A 15320-nucleotide genomic window follows, 5' to 3' on the forward strand; every position below is an offset into this window, starting at 1 on the left:
TTCCTTCCTATAAGAGTAATCTAAAGTGTAGAAACGCTCAAGTCCCAGTAGAGTTATTATTATCGTTTAAAGACCATCTCATTCATTTGAAATCAATTGAGAGAAAATGCAGATGTGGCCACATCTAGTCCACGGCAAAGTGTTATTGTTGTTGTTGTTGTTTCTTAAATAGCTCACAATGTTACATTAGTTTTAGGTGTCTAACATAGCGGTTACACAAGTTTATACATCATGGCTTGCAATATCTTCTCAATCAATAGATTATTTTGTATCGAATCATGTCTAATGAAAATATGTTAAAAAAAAGTATCAAATATTTATTCAGTTCAATAATTGTATATGTATGAGTAGCCCCCCTGGCCCTCAGGATGACGCCATGAGGTTTTCATTATCTTTCTGTTTTAAAGAGTACTAATCGTCTAAGTGTTTTCTTTCTGTCTGTCACATTCATTGGGCCTTATTTTGCCCTTTTGAAACTAGCCTAAAAATTCTTCCTTTATATGATGCTATTCTACCCATGAAGAGCCCTCTTCTTTATTAAACATACGCTGTTTGTTTCAAGTTCTCTCATTCTCCACATCACTCATTTCTTAGAGCACATAGTTTTGAGGTGTGTTTAGGGAAACCATCAATATGTGTCCCACCAGTGCAGAAAAAAGTGGTGTTATTGTCTCTCCCCTGTAAGATGCCATATTCCTAATAATGCAAGCTATGACTGTATCAGATATTTTGGGAGTCTCTTCCTCACCTTGACTACTTATACATTAAAGTCTCCTAGGAGAGACTTTTTGAATCCTGATTTTGACATCCCACACATTCACTATTGATTCAAAACTTTTTAATTGGTACAGGATTAAGAAACAAGCATGGTGTCTATCCCCTCATTGAACCAAATCATTAATAAAAATGATGACTAGGTCAAGGCAGATAAAACCAGCTTTTGGCTCTGTTCCATAGGTAGACATGCTCCTTCCCTGGCTGCGACCCCTACACCTCAGTCTTGTTTTAGTAGATAATCACCAAGGTATATCCAGCAAAACAACCTCTTTAAAAGTCTAGGCAGGCTCTTTGTAAAGTGTTGCCTAAGTGCTGTTTACTGTATCTGTTCAAAAATTTCACTAGAAATAAACATTAAAAATAGTGATTCTAAAATTTGTGAAATCCATCCCAATTTTATTTTTCATTATAATTAGGACATTTGACTAATTCCAATATTTTAACATCATTACCAAAATCCCTCAAAGACCGCATATCCAAGGTATCTTTCTTCTTGTCAAATGCTAATACCTATAAACAATGCTCTTGGCATAAAAATGCTCCTTCCCTAAGAAGGTTATAGCCTCAAGGAGGTTGATGAGGAACATACATATGTGTGTTTATGTTTATATATGTTAATATTCATATAACAACAAAGAGACATGGTTTTATAAGTGTCACTTGTCATAATATACTGTGTAAGGGAGAAATGAGGGACATCATGGCTTGTGTTAGATCAAGTTTCATCAAGTAAGTGAGTCTTAATGTGGTTCTACATGTGGTATAGATCTAGGGAGGGTCACAGAAGGGAAAGGTGCTTCAAACTGTTTTCTTTTCTATTCTTTCCATTTCTTTTTTTTTCTAAATAGCTTTCTTCCCCTGTCCCATGAGGTCCTATCTGGTTTTAGTTAAAATTTTCATTCAGTCTGTGACTTTCTAAGAAATCTTTACTATAGCTACAATGTTGCATCATACAGCTATACTACATTTTATCAGGGAATTTGTTCAAAAGATCTCAGAACACTTTATAGAAAATAAATTATCCTTGAAATATCACAATGAGGGGTATGGGAGTATATTTTTCATGAATATAGAAACTAATTATGGGTGAAGAACCTGAGATAATAATTCTTCTGAATCTAGTTTACTTCTTTTAGTAAAGTATGAGTTAGGTAAACTTAAATTTCTATGTAAACCAATATAGGATACTGGTTATAGGATTACTATTTCATATTTAGAATTCATAACAAGTTATAACAAAAAATAATACTCAAAAAGAAATATAAAACAACTTTAATTGTTTGGATATCTTTCCTTTTTAAATCCCCTAATAAAACTGATTTCCATTTTCAGATAAAAGTATAAAGGTGAAAAATGCTTATTCTACTCTTAATCCACGCTATCGTAAACCTTAGTTTTATCTTTTACCTTCTTCACCCCTCATCTCTTCGATTTTATCTCATGCTTCTCTCTCTTCTTGTCCTTGTGAAAATTTCAAAAGTATCTACTTGAAAATTATTATAGGTTCCAAAAGGCACCACTCAATTTTGTGTTTCACTCTACATTCTGGAACTTACACATGACAGACCCCATCTGTAAGGGTTCATTCTTGTGTAGTTACCAATACGTAGGTCTGTGAGCTGAGGTCAGTTATTTAAATACTTGAAGTTTAGAAAAATAAGCAGAACAAACAAATTAAAGAAATCTTAGTATCTGGATAGACCAGTAGCTTAAAGAAAAAGAATGTGCAATGGAAAGCATAAAGCAAACATCAATGATGAGTGAATCCTAAACATAAAAAAAAAAAAAAAACAAAACACTGTCTAAAAGGTTCTGCTGGGAAACCACTTGTTAAGTATTTGTTATAATTTCTAAACATTTTTCTCAAAGGTACTCTGCTACAAGATCTGCTTTGAGGAATTTACAGGAAATTGATAACAGGAAATGGTGAGCCCAAGAGAGAAAAACAAAATGTAATGACAGGAGCAAGAGGATAATGGGTGAGCGTGGACAAGCCTATAGAAGTTGATTAAAGAAATGCATTGGGGTGCCTGGGTGCCTCAGTGGGTTAAGCTTCTGCCTTCAACCCAGATCATGATCCCAGGGTCCTGGGATCAAGCCCAGCATTGGGCTCTCTGCTCAGCAGGGAGCCTCCTTCCTCCTCTCCCTCTGCCTGCCTCTCTGCCTACTTGTGATCTCTGTCTGTTGAATAAACAAGCAAACAAACAAACAAAAAGCATTAAACTAAGGAAGCAAACAATTCTCAACCAAATGAGACAATTGTGCTTAAAAAAATTCATTTACGTAGCTGTCAATCTCATTGACACTTAAAATATAAAAACTGCATGTATTGAAAACTTTTGGAAAGGATACTTTATTCTTGAAAAACACATTTTTTCTAAAACAAGTAAACAAAGAAACAAACAACAAAGAACTTTCTTGACCCCATTCAAAATAGAATAGTCGAACTCAAGTTAAATAAATATTTCTACTCACCCGATTTTAAGGCATTTAAAAAATGTACCATGACCCAAATTTCCTCATTACCATAGTTGTTCAATATATAACTTTCAAGTGTCTTTAATAGTTAGTCTTTGCTGTTTTTTACTTTTACTTCTTTTCTGTTTCCACATCAACAAACCAATATACCTATTTAACAATATAATATATCACTGGCTTTGTCAATGTATTTCTATAGGTGGTTCTCTTTTCCTTTGATCTGCATAACTTTTCTTTTTTCCTTTCTTTTCTTTCTTTTTTCTTTTGAATAGAAGAGGGAATTTGGACATCCTTTCTAGTTCTAGCTCTCAGTGATTCCTAAATGACTTCATAAGCGCATTCCTCCTCTTTCAAAACTCTCTTCGAAGTCAGTTTTTTTTTTTCCCTATAGAATACCCTAAATACATCTCCCTATGGTAAATTACTCTCACTATGATAAATTTCATTTAGTCATTCATACAAAAAAAAAAATCACTTAGTAAATACGTATTATATTCCAGGTACCCTTTGAAGCACTGAGGTTATAGCAGTGAACAAAACAAAATTCTTGCTTCATAGATTTAACTATAGTGAAGGGGGCAGGGAGAGAGACAAAATAAAAACATAAATATATAACATGCTGGATGGTAATCTGTGCTGACAAGAACTAAATCACAATGAGAGGAAAGAATGGGAAGTGAATTAGTTGCAATATTATATACTGGGAAGCCTTCACCCATAAGACAATATTTGAGCAGAGATCTGAAGCTGATCGCAGAAAAGATAAGAGTAAAGTCACAATAAAAATGAGTGAAGACCAAGTTTCTCTAATTTTTCTTTGGTGTTATTCCATTCTGAGTAAATTCAATCCACATACTATGCTTACTACACTCCGGCTATCTTAGTGTTTTCCAATGGTTTTTTTCGGGACCTACTCTAGAATCAACTGGGGTGCTTATCAAAAATGTAGAGTCCTTGGCACCACATATTTTGAGATTGGGGCTATCCCTAGGAATGTGCATTTTAATTATTACTGCCTCTACATAGTTTTTATCCACATCAAATCTGAAGAACACTGCTCAAGACACACACAAGAGAAATTATATGGTTTCTTTCTCCCGTTTTTCTTCAAGCTTCCAAATGCTTAGTGCTCATATGCCATCACAACTTCCAAGTCTGGAAATGTCTAACTTTCCCGTACCTTTCATAGTCCTTTTAAAACAATACATCCTCTTGTCTATAGAGGTAAAGCAAACAAGCAGACGGCGCATCTAAGGGCATGAAGAAGGGCACTGACTTCATCATAACTATATCAATATTTCCAATTTTCTGACTCAGATGTTCCAGGTTGATTCTCCCTGTCACATCTTCTAGTGCACTGTACATTGACTTCTTGAATGTAGATGGGAGGAAGATTGTTCAATGGACATTTCATAGTCTCTCTTCAATTTTCAAAATTTTAGACATAAAGGTATTGCATTAAAAATACCTGGGTTTTGCCAAGCTTATGTTGTCTTTCTTTCTCTACTAAAGCTTAACTCTAGTTATTATATAACTGTACAAAAAGACTTTGGGAATCTCTTGAGAACATTTCCAAAATGACTGACCTGACCCACAAAAGACTATTTTAATATCTTGTGTATAATTCTAATACTACTTGAGAAAAGACACATTAAAAAAAAAAAAAAAGCCTAAAGAATGCATGCTGGAGGAGGTAAGACCTTGTGGATGTAAATTTTTTCATCGTCAAATCTAAGACAGGTCCCGCCCCTAAAAGCTGATTAGTGAGAATATTTCTTTAAACAAATAAATGACTTCATAGTTCCTGAAGGTGTAATATACCACCCAGGAGTACGACACAGTTGAAAAAGGTTGTGTGAAACTCAACAACAGAAAATGATCTGTTGAATGTTCTCCATATCCTTTTTCAAGGTTATGGTAAGTACAGTTCTGTATTTTCATATTTTTAAGTGATATTTAAAAACAACTAAATCTGGTTTTAACACACTCTCTCTTCTCTTTTCTTTTTCTTTTCTTCTTTCTTTCCTCCTTCCCTCTTCCTTCCTTCCTTTCTTTCTTTCTTTCTTTCTTTCTTTCTTTCTTTCTTTCTTTCTTTCTTTCTTTCTTCTTTCTTTCTTTCTTTCTTTCTTTCCTTCCTTCCTTCCCTTCTGAAAGGGTAGCTGACAGACACCTGAAGTCTAAAGAACATCACTGAAACTATAATACTGTGTTTCTACTTAACAGGAGAATGACTATAAAAGGATTTTTGGATAGATTTATGAGTGTTCCGTAGAGAACTTCGCATTGAGAACCAGTCAATATGGAAAAGAAGGAGCTGCCTTTCACTAAGGCAGACTGGTATAAAGACCACTGAAGTGAGAAATGCAGAATATTGTTTTATCAGGATGAGTCCCATCCGCATTGCATAGCTTTTCTTGAGGAGTTCTCAGCTACTCAGTTGGGGCATAAAGAAAGAACGTATATTCAGTTCAGCTTCTGCTATGGTTACTCACTGGCCCACATTAACCAGATGACACTATGTTTGTGAATGTGATAACAACTTGCTTCTCTAATTTCTGAGATAGATCATTAACCTGAATATACATTATTTCCCGATGAATACTGCCTGTTGGACATATGGAAAACAGTAAAAAGTCGAACCACTATCAGGGATTATTTGTATGTGTGTTCTTCAAAGAAAATCATTGCCTCTATGTAGGTATCTTAGAGTGCCTTACTACATGATTACATCATTTCCACCAATGTCTGCACAGGAGTCTGGTGTACCTCCCAACAAACACATACATGGGTTTCCTAGGGGCAGAAACTCTCCAAGTATGAGTTGGAGTGGCCAGGAACTTAAAAAAAAACAGTTAAATAACTAGATTTCATATATATGAAACAGACAGCTTAAGTTTTTTCCTTTTATAGCCCAAACGATGTTACAATGTATCTTAATAACACTTTTATAGGATTGTAGCAGAGGCAAGGGCAACAGCGGTGTTTTGCACTAGTCTGTCTATCAGCTACCAGCAAAGAAGTTCTACTAAATTCCTTCAAAAGCACAACATATCTACACATGCCAGAGTTGCCCCTGATGTCCAGCACCTGGTTCCACAAGGCCCTTCCCGTGGCTGCCTAGGTTGTGCTGTCTTGTGACATCCTCTGACTTTCTTTAACATCTCACAGCCACTTCACAGCTGCCATCTCATTGTCTGGTGATTCCTTTAATCAGGTTCCTAAAGCGCTGGTATGATAATCAGCAGGACAGAATTTAATCTCAGGTTGCTAATTAATTCTTATTGAATAATATATCATCAGTATTGCATTATGTCTGATTCAAAATGGCACTATTAATGCTTACATATATATTATCTTCATAATCTAAAATTAATTTTGCAATGTTCCAATGCAGCGTTATTAGTTTTCTACTGCTGCTGTACAGTTTGCCATAAACAGCAGCATTGAATAACATGAATTTATTATCTCACAGTTTCTGTAGGTCAGAAGTCTGGTGAGATCAGCTGGATCTCTTGCTCAAGAGATGCACAAGGCTGAAATCAAAGACAGAATCGGCAGGATCACAATACTTTCTGGAGGATCCAAGGATAAACCCATATTTAGGCTCATTCAGGTTTCAGCAAAATTCAATTCCTTGCAGTTGTAGGACTGAGGTCCACATTTCCTTCCTGGCTGGCAACCATGGGTTGTGTTCAGCCTTTAAAGGCTGCCTACACACCTTGCTTGAGGCCCTTTTCTTCTTCATCATCAAAGTTAGCAATGGTAGTTGAGTATTATGTTGTATTTCTGACCACAGCCATAGGGAAAAGTTACCCACTTTTTATGGCTCAGGCGATTAAATTGGATCTACCCAGATAATCCAAGATAATTTCCCCATCTCAATGTGCTTACCCTTAATCACATTTGCAAAGTCCCTTTTGACATGTAACACAACAGGTTCTGGAGATTAGGACATGGGCATTTTGCGAGAAGGGGGGAGCATGCGTCTATGTACTATATAGAGGCTGATTAACTTTATACTGTAGAATCCAAATACACTTATCTCTGTAAATAAAATTTCATTGCAGAGCCACACCCATTTGCTTATATACTGTCTGGCTGTTTTCATGCTCCAACAGCAGAACTGAGTAGAAGGGACAGAAACCGTTATGGCTCACCTATCTAAAAATATTTGCTCTATGACTCCTAAGAAAAAGTTTGCTAATTGCTGCTCCAAAAATAGTGTACTTATTCGAAATCTTTTTGAAAAATATTAACTATATATTATGAATCAAAATAAACTGAATTTGGAATGTAAGTGGGAAGGTCGCTTACTCAAACTGAGGAATTTAGATATAACCAAAACAAACACAAACAAACAAAAAAAACACAAAACTGTAGCTAGAAAACAACTTCCAACTCAATTTCTGCCAATAGCAGAGGCATCAATCTGCTTATTTAGTTAGTATTTCGAGACTTTTCCTTAAAAGTTACCAAGAGCTTTAAGCAGGGGGAAAAGAAATCAGAAATCTCTTTCAAATGGACAAAAACTCGGTAGAAAAGTAATTCAAAAAGTAAAGCAATACAAACACCCCTTCGTAGAAATTATATATGCACAAACTCAACTTTCTTAAGCTTTGCCAAGTGATTTTTAATTCCTAGTGTTGTTATCAGCCGTTAATATTCAGGAAAATACTCACTGATGAGTGTTGAAATCTCTTCATTGTCTTTCATGCTTATCTAAGGGTTAACAAGCATATTCATTAGAGTCTTCCACTGTGTTTTCAGCTATGATTTACAAAGGTTGTGGCTCATGATTAATTTTAGTGTATACACATAACACAAACTCCATTTGTTAGCTTGATCCTGTTCGTATGCAAGCAAATATGGCAAAGAAAACAAAACCTACCAGCCCAAATTCCCATGAGATTTTTTCTTTTTCCTTTTCTTTCTTTCTTTCTTTCTTTCTTTCTTTCTTTCTTTCTTTCTCTCTCTCTCTCTCTTTCTTTCTTTCTTTCTTTTTTTGTGAATATGACCGATTTGAGAACTACGAATAAATTTTGTAGATTTTTTTTCAATGTTGAAAGACAGCAGTATCATGTTACCTACAGCACACGTCACTACTCAGAGGAAGAAATAAAAAGAAAGGCAAGACTGCAGACGGCAGGCCAGCGTAGTCCAATCTGTCTTTCTACTAGAAATGGAACTGCATAAAAATATGCTTACATTTGGCAAAAGAATTTATCTTCAGGCTAACAAAGTTGATAGAGCATGAACTAACTAAAATGCATTTAATTTCTTATTCTTCTAACTCCTCTTTAAAGATGGAGATGTTATCCACCTTGGAAAGCCATAGCAGGTTCAGATCTGTCAGATCCGAGACATCTTAATGCTGGGTGTGTGTGTGTGTGTGTGTGTGTGTGTGCATGCGTGTATATATGGTGATTCTACTATATTTATTTAGGACTCAACAATTTTTTTCAATAAAATTAGTACCTTTCCTTATGCATTAGATAATCTAACAATATTGATAACCATCAATCTCACAACTGAAGAAATCTTAAGTAACATGAAAAATGAAATTCTTTTCCTGGAAAAGCAAATTTGATATTTTTTAAAAGTAAGTAATTGCTATGCCTAAGCACTACAGACCCTAACTCTAGAGGTCATCACAATAAAGCTGTAAAGCCCCCCAAACCCGAACTAAGAATAGCATCTGAGTCATTAATGATATATGAGCTGGGTAAAACTGCAATTGGCTTTGCTAAATACAATTTGTAATTTCAGGATTCCATATTCTACCAACTATTTCTACTAGTTCCCAAGGGCCCTATTATATTTAACATACTTTAAATGCTATTTGTTAAAAAGCTTTTTAAAAGGACACATTTCATTTAGGAAATGTTAACAGGCTTTTCCCTAGACTCACTATAACTATTAATTCTCATTCTTCATTTTTTTCTACATGGTATATGAAACAGATAAAATTTGCACGTCATTACTGTTTTCTGAGCTCAGGAAAGTGTGGTGCGTATTTTTAATATAAGAAAATAGGTGAAAGTAGACTTGATATTAGAAATATATCTAAAATAGTTCAATTTTAAAGGCAGAAACAGTGATTATATACAGTTATAATAAAATTTCAGCTTGTTCTCATCAATTCCTATTTTCATGTTTAAGATGCATCTTTTCTCACATTTAACGAAGGTCAATATATTCCACTATAGACTCTTTGATGATCTCTTCAATGGAAATAAGCTAAAATTAATTTGTATGTAGCATATTTTTCTAAGATTGGTAATAAATACTAGGATACTCAACAAATCAGTTACAAATCCCTTCCCTCAGTGAGTAGTAAAGTATTTTACAAACTCTAATTTGGGCGATAAGCATTAGAAATTCAAAACAGGAGACCAAGGGCTGTATGTATTGTATGGAAGAAGTGTGAAAGGTGTTTATAAAATAAAGGGGAGAAATGAGGGATCCCACCACCCAGAGAAGCTCTGTTTTGTAGCTGTTCATTGGGCTAGCCTCTGAGGGCAGCTGGGCACTGCAAGCAAGGGGACAGTAGAAGCGTGTGAGAAGACTTGGCAATATTTTCTTCTCCAGCGTAAGCTTTTCTTCTTCCTCTCCTTCTCCCTCAGAATCCCTTTCAACAGATTTGTCTATTTTCTTTTGAATGGATGTCTTTTAGAGGGGAGATTATATTGTTTCGAAAATCTGCTCAACTCATATGCTCAAAATATTGAAAGACAGCATTTTGTTCTAAGTGACCTGTGATAATCATCTCATTCTTATGTTCTGACTTTCCCTGTCATTCCAACTGTCTAGCTGGTGCTTAATAAAATGTGTTGATGATAAACTCCAGTTTTCATAGATAAAAAGTAATATTCTGTACATGGTTTATCTCCTTTGTAAATTGACTGGCAGAATCCCCAGAAGAGAAGTTTGACTCAAAGTTTAAATCTGTTAATTTCAAATAGTTTGAATTAACATTAGTGAGACGGTTTCATCAACACTACTGTTGAGGTTACTCGGTTACTCTTTCTTCAACTTCTGAAAAAAATGTCCTTTAATTAATATGTTCTCTAAATTCTCAATAGTGACTTTATTTAGGAAAGTTTTGTTGATGTCCACTTACATAAGTGTTTTCTCCATAAGAAATATGATATTCACTCTGACATCGTATTGCTTTTTCTTTTTAGCAAAGAATTCTGGGAACTAGTAATAGAGATTACTATGTTTCACTGATGCTTACAACTGGTAGACATTATCATAATAATAAAAAACAAAAACATAAGTAAATAAATATTTTTAAACAAATTTTGAATGTACAAAAACATAAGTTCTTTCTCAAAAGCAATGTTAAAGGAATTCTCAGTGTTCAGTGCAGTGATGAGATTAGGTAGAGATGAGATTATTCTTAGTATAAAGGAGGTAGATTTTATAGAAATAAAACACATTCTTAAAATTAAATAGAACTGGTATGGTCACATTTGGCAAAGCAGAAAAAGATCCAATAGGTTAAGTATTAGTTGTAATGTTTAAAAGTCATTACTAAGAGGTTTGAGATTTTCATTAAACAATCTAGGAAGCCTGAAGCATCTTAGAAAAAAGTGGTTTGCAGGGAAGATAATTGTCACTTTTTTATAAAACCAAAATTGGTTTTCTTTTTGGAAACCAGAAATTATAAAATAGGAGAGAAAGCATGGGTTTTGTAAACCAAAGGATTTGAGTATAGATTCTGTTTTGCCATTCATTAAATTTATCAATTTGGGAAGATGACATTCTCTGCTTCTGTTATTTGTATGTAAATATCAGCTTCACAGAAATTTTGCAAGGAATTAAAAAAAAAAATCACCTGTGTAATGCAACACACGAGAGTGGCTCACTTTAATATAGGGAGAATCAAAGCATCATCAGCAGAGTCTTAATAGGAATCACTTTCCCTGTCCCTCCTCATCTGTGATTGAAGCATTTCAAGTGAATGTGTAAAGTATAAGAAATTTTAAATTTCTACAGAAGGAAGGAGCAAGATTTAAAGAATTCCAATTGTGGTTGGATGGATTCAAGAAAGGGTTCTTGTCATTCTGGAATGAGAGGTTTAGGTTTGGATTACTGGTGTACCCAGGTAGTTTTAAGAAGTCTTCCCTGATCCTGGACCCAGCACTATCAAATGCCATCCCACCCATTCTCCTACTCTGGGGTACTCAGAAGTTAATTACCTACCTTTGTATTATGTTTAGAACTTCTATTGCTGCATGCATTTTACACCTACGTATTTATGCGGCAGTCTCCCCCATCATGTGGTGAGACACGTTTTTATTCATCTTGGTCTCCTCTACTGCTTGACTCAGAGCCCAATAAAGATGTGAACATAGATAAACAATTTAATAATTATTATCCTAGATAAACTGAAGGGAATTTTATTACAGGCAAAAACATAGGGTAATCTGGCATTTTTTTAAACAAAATTCTACATTTTTATAAAACTTGTATTTCAAACTACATAGTCACCAGAAATAGGGTTATCAAAAATGCATGCACATCACTTGGTATTTCCTGGCCTTTGTTTCCATGTAATATATATATATTCATGGAAATCACTTCATTTACAACCCTAAATAAAGTCTAGAAAAACGTGCTCTGAACAAGTGAGTGACCGTTAACCTTTTTTTAAAAGGTAAATACTATAAGCAACTCAATGCCACACAGGTTATACTTACATTAGCCAAATGAGCCAGTTCTATCTCCAGGAATGAATCCGTTGTTTTGGGTTCAGGCCTTATGGTGACCACGATGATTTTGGAATTGACGACAGTGTAATTTCTGAAACAGAATAATTTTGATTAAAAGGAGAAAGGATGGATGACAAGTATGAACTCCTACTGCTCGGTACATGTTGGGATGCATGTTAAATAAATAAAGATATCCTAATTTATCTTAAGGAAAACAGAGAAACTGGGCCAACAGATTTAAAGCATGATACTAACGAACTTCTCATGGAAAGCTATGGTTCATTTCTTCTTATAAACAAATCCTATCTAGAACTGGAGAAGTTTGGGGGGAGGGGAAGCTAGTGCTGACTGTACCCTTTTACAGGCAGGGAGGATGAAAGAGCAGCGGCACTGACGAGCTTTCGATTCCTTAGCTCTGATTCACCTCCAAGAGAGATGGATTGGGAATTCAAACGTTCAGGCAATCTTTAAATGAATATAATCCATGTATCTCAAGGTGGGCTTAACGGTTTTATTCTCCAGGAGATCCAGTATTCTTCTTGTAAAGTGCTATCTTGGCGTTTTTTAGACTATCTCAAAATTCATTAAGATGAATGATTGGGATGTGGTTCAGCATGAAAACAAGCAGAGTTGAAATATAAATAACTGCTGTTGCTAATCATTGACCATCATTCATTTCAGCAATAGAGACTTACAGGCCACTTCTTTATCTCAATATGCTTCATGTAAGGAATTCATTTGCCTTTTGAAATATCTTACCAATTACAGTTCACTCACAAAGAAGTTTTAAATATATTTACAAGATACAAAAATTATCCATAAACATAAACATAAAACGGAACCAACTCTTTCTTGTACATATTGGTTTTTACTTAACATGTATAAAATGCCACACATCACCTCTTATTTAGAGATTTAAAGTTTGATTATGCTTTTAGCTATATATATTTCTTCCATCCCTTCTTTTTGACTTGAAACAAACAAAAGAGCATGTCCTTCCACAGAACGAGTAATGAATGTACTGGGGAATTTGTAACAGGTATCAGAGATGAAGTAATTTAATTTTTCCCACTTTTTTTGTTACTTAAAGTGTTATTTATAGATAATAAAATTCACCAATTTTAAGTGGGCAGTTTAATGCTTTTAGTAATTGTATACTACCATACAAGCACCCCAAATCAAGACAAACAACTGATCCCTTACCCTGAAACACTTTTCTTGAGCTCATTGCATCTGTTCCCCTCCTGTTCCCAAGGTTCCAGGCAACAACGAACATGTTGCCACTATAATCATGCCTTTCCTAGAATTTCATTTAAATAGAATCAAACAGTACAAAGACCTTTGTGTTTGACTTAATTCACTTAGCATACTGTTTCTAAGATGCATCCATTTTGTTTCTCTTTATAGGTGAGTACTATTCCATGATATGGCTATAACACAGTTTATGACCCACTCATCAATTAAGTAAGTAACCTGTGGGTTACTTCTGATTTTTAACTTTTATGACTAGTACTATTCATATTTGGCTATTATGAATAATTGGTATACACACTTTCTACATAGACATGTGTTTTCATATGTTTTGGTATGGTATGTTAGGTATTTGGTAAATACCTAGGAGTAGAACTGCTTGATCATGTGGTTTCATGTTTAATTTTCTGCATAAATGTCACACTGTTTCCAGAAATGGCCATCCCATCAAAATTATATAATTTGAATATTGTAGAACAATGTTGAACTTCACATTCTTTGTGAAAATATTTTCTCTAATGGGATGGTCTTTGCCTGATATTTTACCAGGAAAAAAAAAAATGCTGACTCTGCCACCATGAAGAATTTACTATATTTAGTAATACAGGAACTATAAACATATTTTGTGTTGGATAACGTTTTTTATGTTCTCTCTCTCTGTGTATTCAGTAATGTCAAGTAACAGGTACTTAAACACTCACGAGGCTTCATGGTATCTGGCCTAACAGTAAAAAGTAAAGAACAACTAAGTAATTAGACTTTATAAATTGGACTTTATATTTTTTAGGGGAAGATATCTGCAAACAGAGAGGGCTGGTTAACTGTACTTTATTTCATTTAATACTAATTGAAGGTCAGTTGCATTGAGAATGATATGAGATAAGCTCTAAATGCGAAGTTCCCTTTGCAAATTTATTGTTCCCTATTTCTCTGAGTAAAAGTGTTCAGGGGATCAGGAGAGAATAGATAGAATTAACAAAGCTGTGAGGTGATGCTGGGCAATTAATTATATTAACAGATATATTAGCAGATTAGCAGGATTCTCAGAGAATGACAAGGTGTATATAACTCTGGGTTGAGAATGTTTGTCTGTTGCCACCAAAAAAAATTATGGAGGTTCCCCCCAGGGAACAGTCCTGAGCATATAGATGCAAGTTTCTTTCCCAAATTAGCCTAAATAGGTTTGATTTCTGGTTTGGTTACCTCGAAATAAAAATACTTACATGTCACTTTAATTCCTTTTGCCTCTTTATTCTGGTTCTATTTATAATCTCATTTCTTTGCTATAAATAAAACCCAGGTTAATTTAGCTCAATTGCTAAGTTTAATTTCATGAATGTTAGTTAAATTTGATGGTATACAAACATTTTATATTGTTTTAAAGTTGTCTAAGTGGTTCATTTACTGGAAAATACAGATGTGAGTATTCCAAACAGGAATTTATTATTCTGTCAAGACATTTATGAAGTTCTGTTTGTGTGTTTGGGCATGTGGGAATTCTGATCCTGGGAAACTGGGGTATAGAAAGCAAAGGGGCTAAGACGAGCAGCCTTCTGTAAGGTATGTTATTCTGGATCAGTTTTGCCAGCTTTTCATCTGGCCTTGTGGAGATGACCCCTAGAAGACAAAGCCCACCTTATGACTTCTGCTGTGTGTGTGAACTTATTTAGAATTCAACTGGGAAAGGATGCATGCCAATATAATTATGCAGATGGATGTTCTCATCACATTCATGTGAGTACTCTCCCCCACCTTGTCCTACTACTATGTAACGGTCTCTAGCACAACATCTATTAATGATATGTATGTCTCCTTCTACACGATTATAAGTCCAATGAGGGCAAGATTTGTATCTAGCATTTATATATCCTCATTTGCATTATGCTTCACACATTTTAGTGCTAACATTTGTTTAAATATCATATTAAATAAACATATAATAAACAAAAATATCATACTTTGGATCAAGTTGGATTAAAATGTAATGCCATTATCATGGCATTAAAATGCTTAATGAAGGAAAAATAAGCAAATTTACACTGTGCAGTGGGTCCCTTTTTAAAAAGTGTACAGTGGGGGCGCCTGGGTGGCTCAATG

At 34.6% G+C, this 15320-nt stretch overlaps 1 protein-coding gene across 3 annotated transcripts in view; it reads right to left on the minus strand.

The window, feature by feature from the left end:
• The window catches only part of ADGRB3 (adhesion G protein-coupled receptor B3), a 726796-nt gene that overhangs the window by 292668 nt on the left and 418808 nt on the right, over positions 1 to 15320 (minus strand). For all 3 annotated transcript variants that reach the window (XM_059400179.1, XM_059400180.1, XM_059400178.1), the window contains one exon: positions 11961 to 12063. In XM_059400179.1, coding sequence (XP_059256162.1) covers positions 11961 to 12063 — 103 coding nt within the window. The remainder of the gene's footprint in view (positions 1 to 11960; positions 12064 to 15320) is intronic.

The sequence above is a fragment of the Mustela nigripes genome, chromosome 5 (assembly GCF_022355385.1).
Source record: "Mustela nigripes isolate SB6536 chromosome 5, MUSNIG.SB6536, whole genome shotgun sequence".
NCBI classification, from domain to species: Eukaryota; Metazoa; Chordata; class Mammalia; order Carnivora; family Mustelidae; genus Mustela; species Mustela nigripes.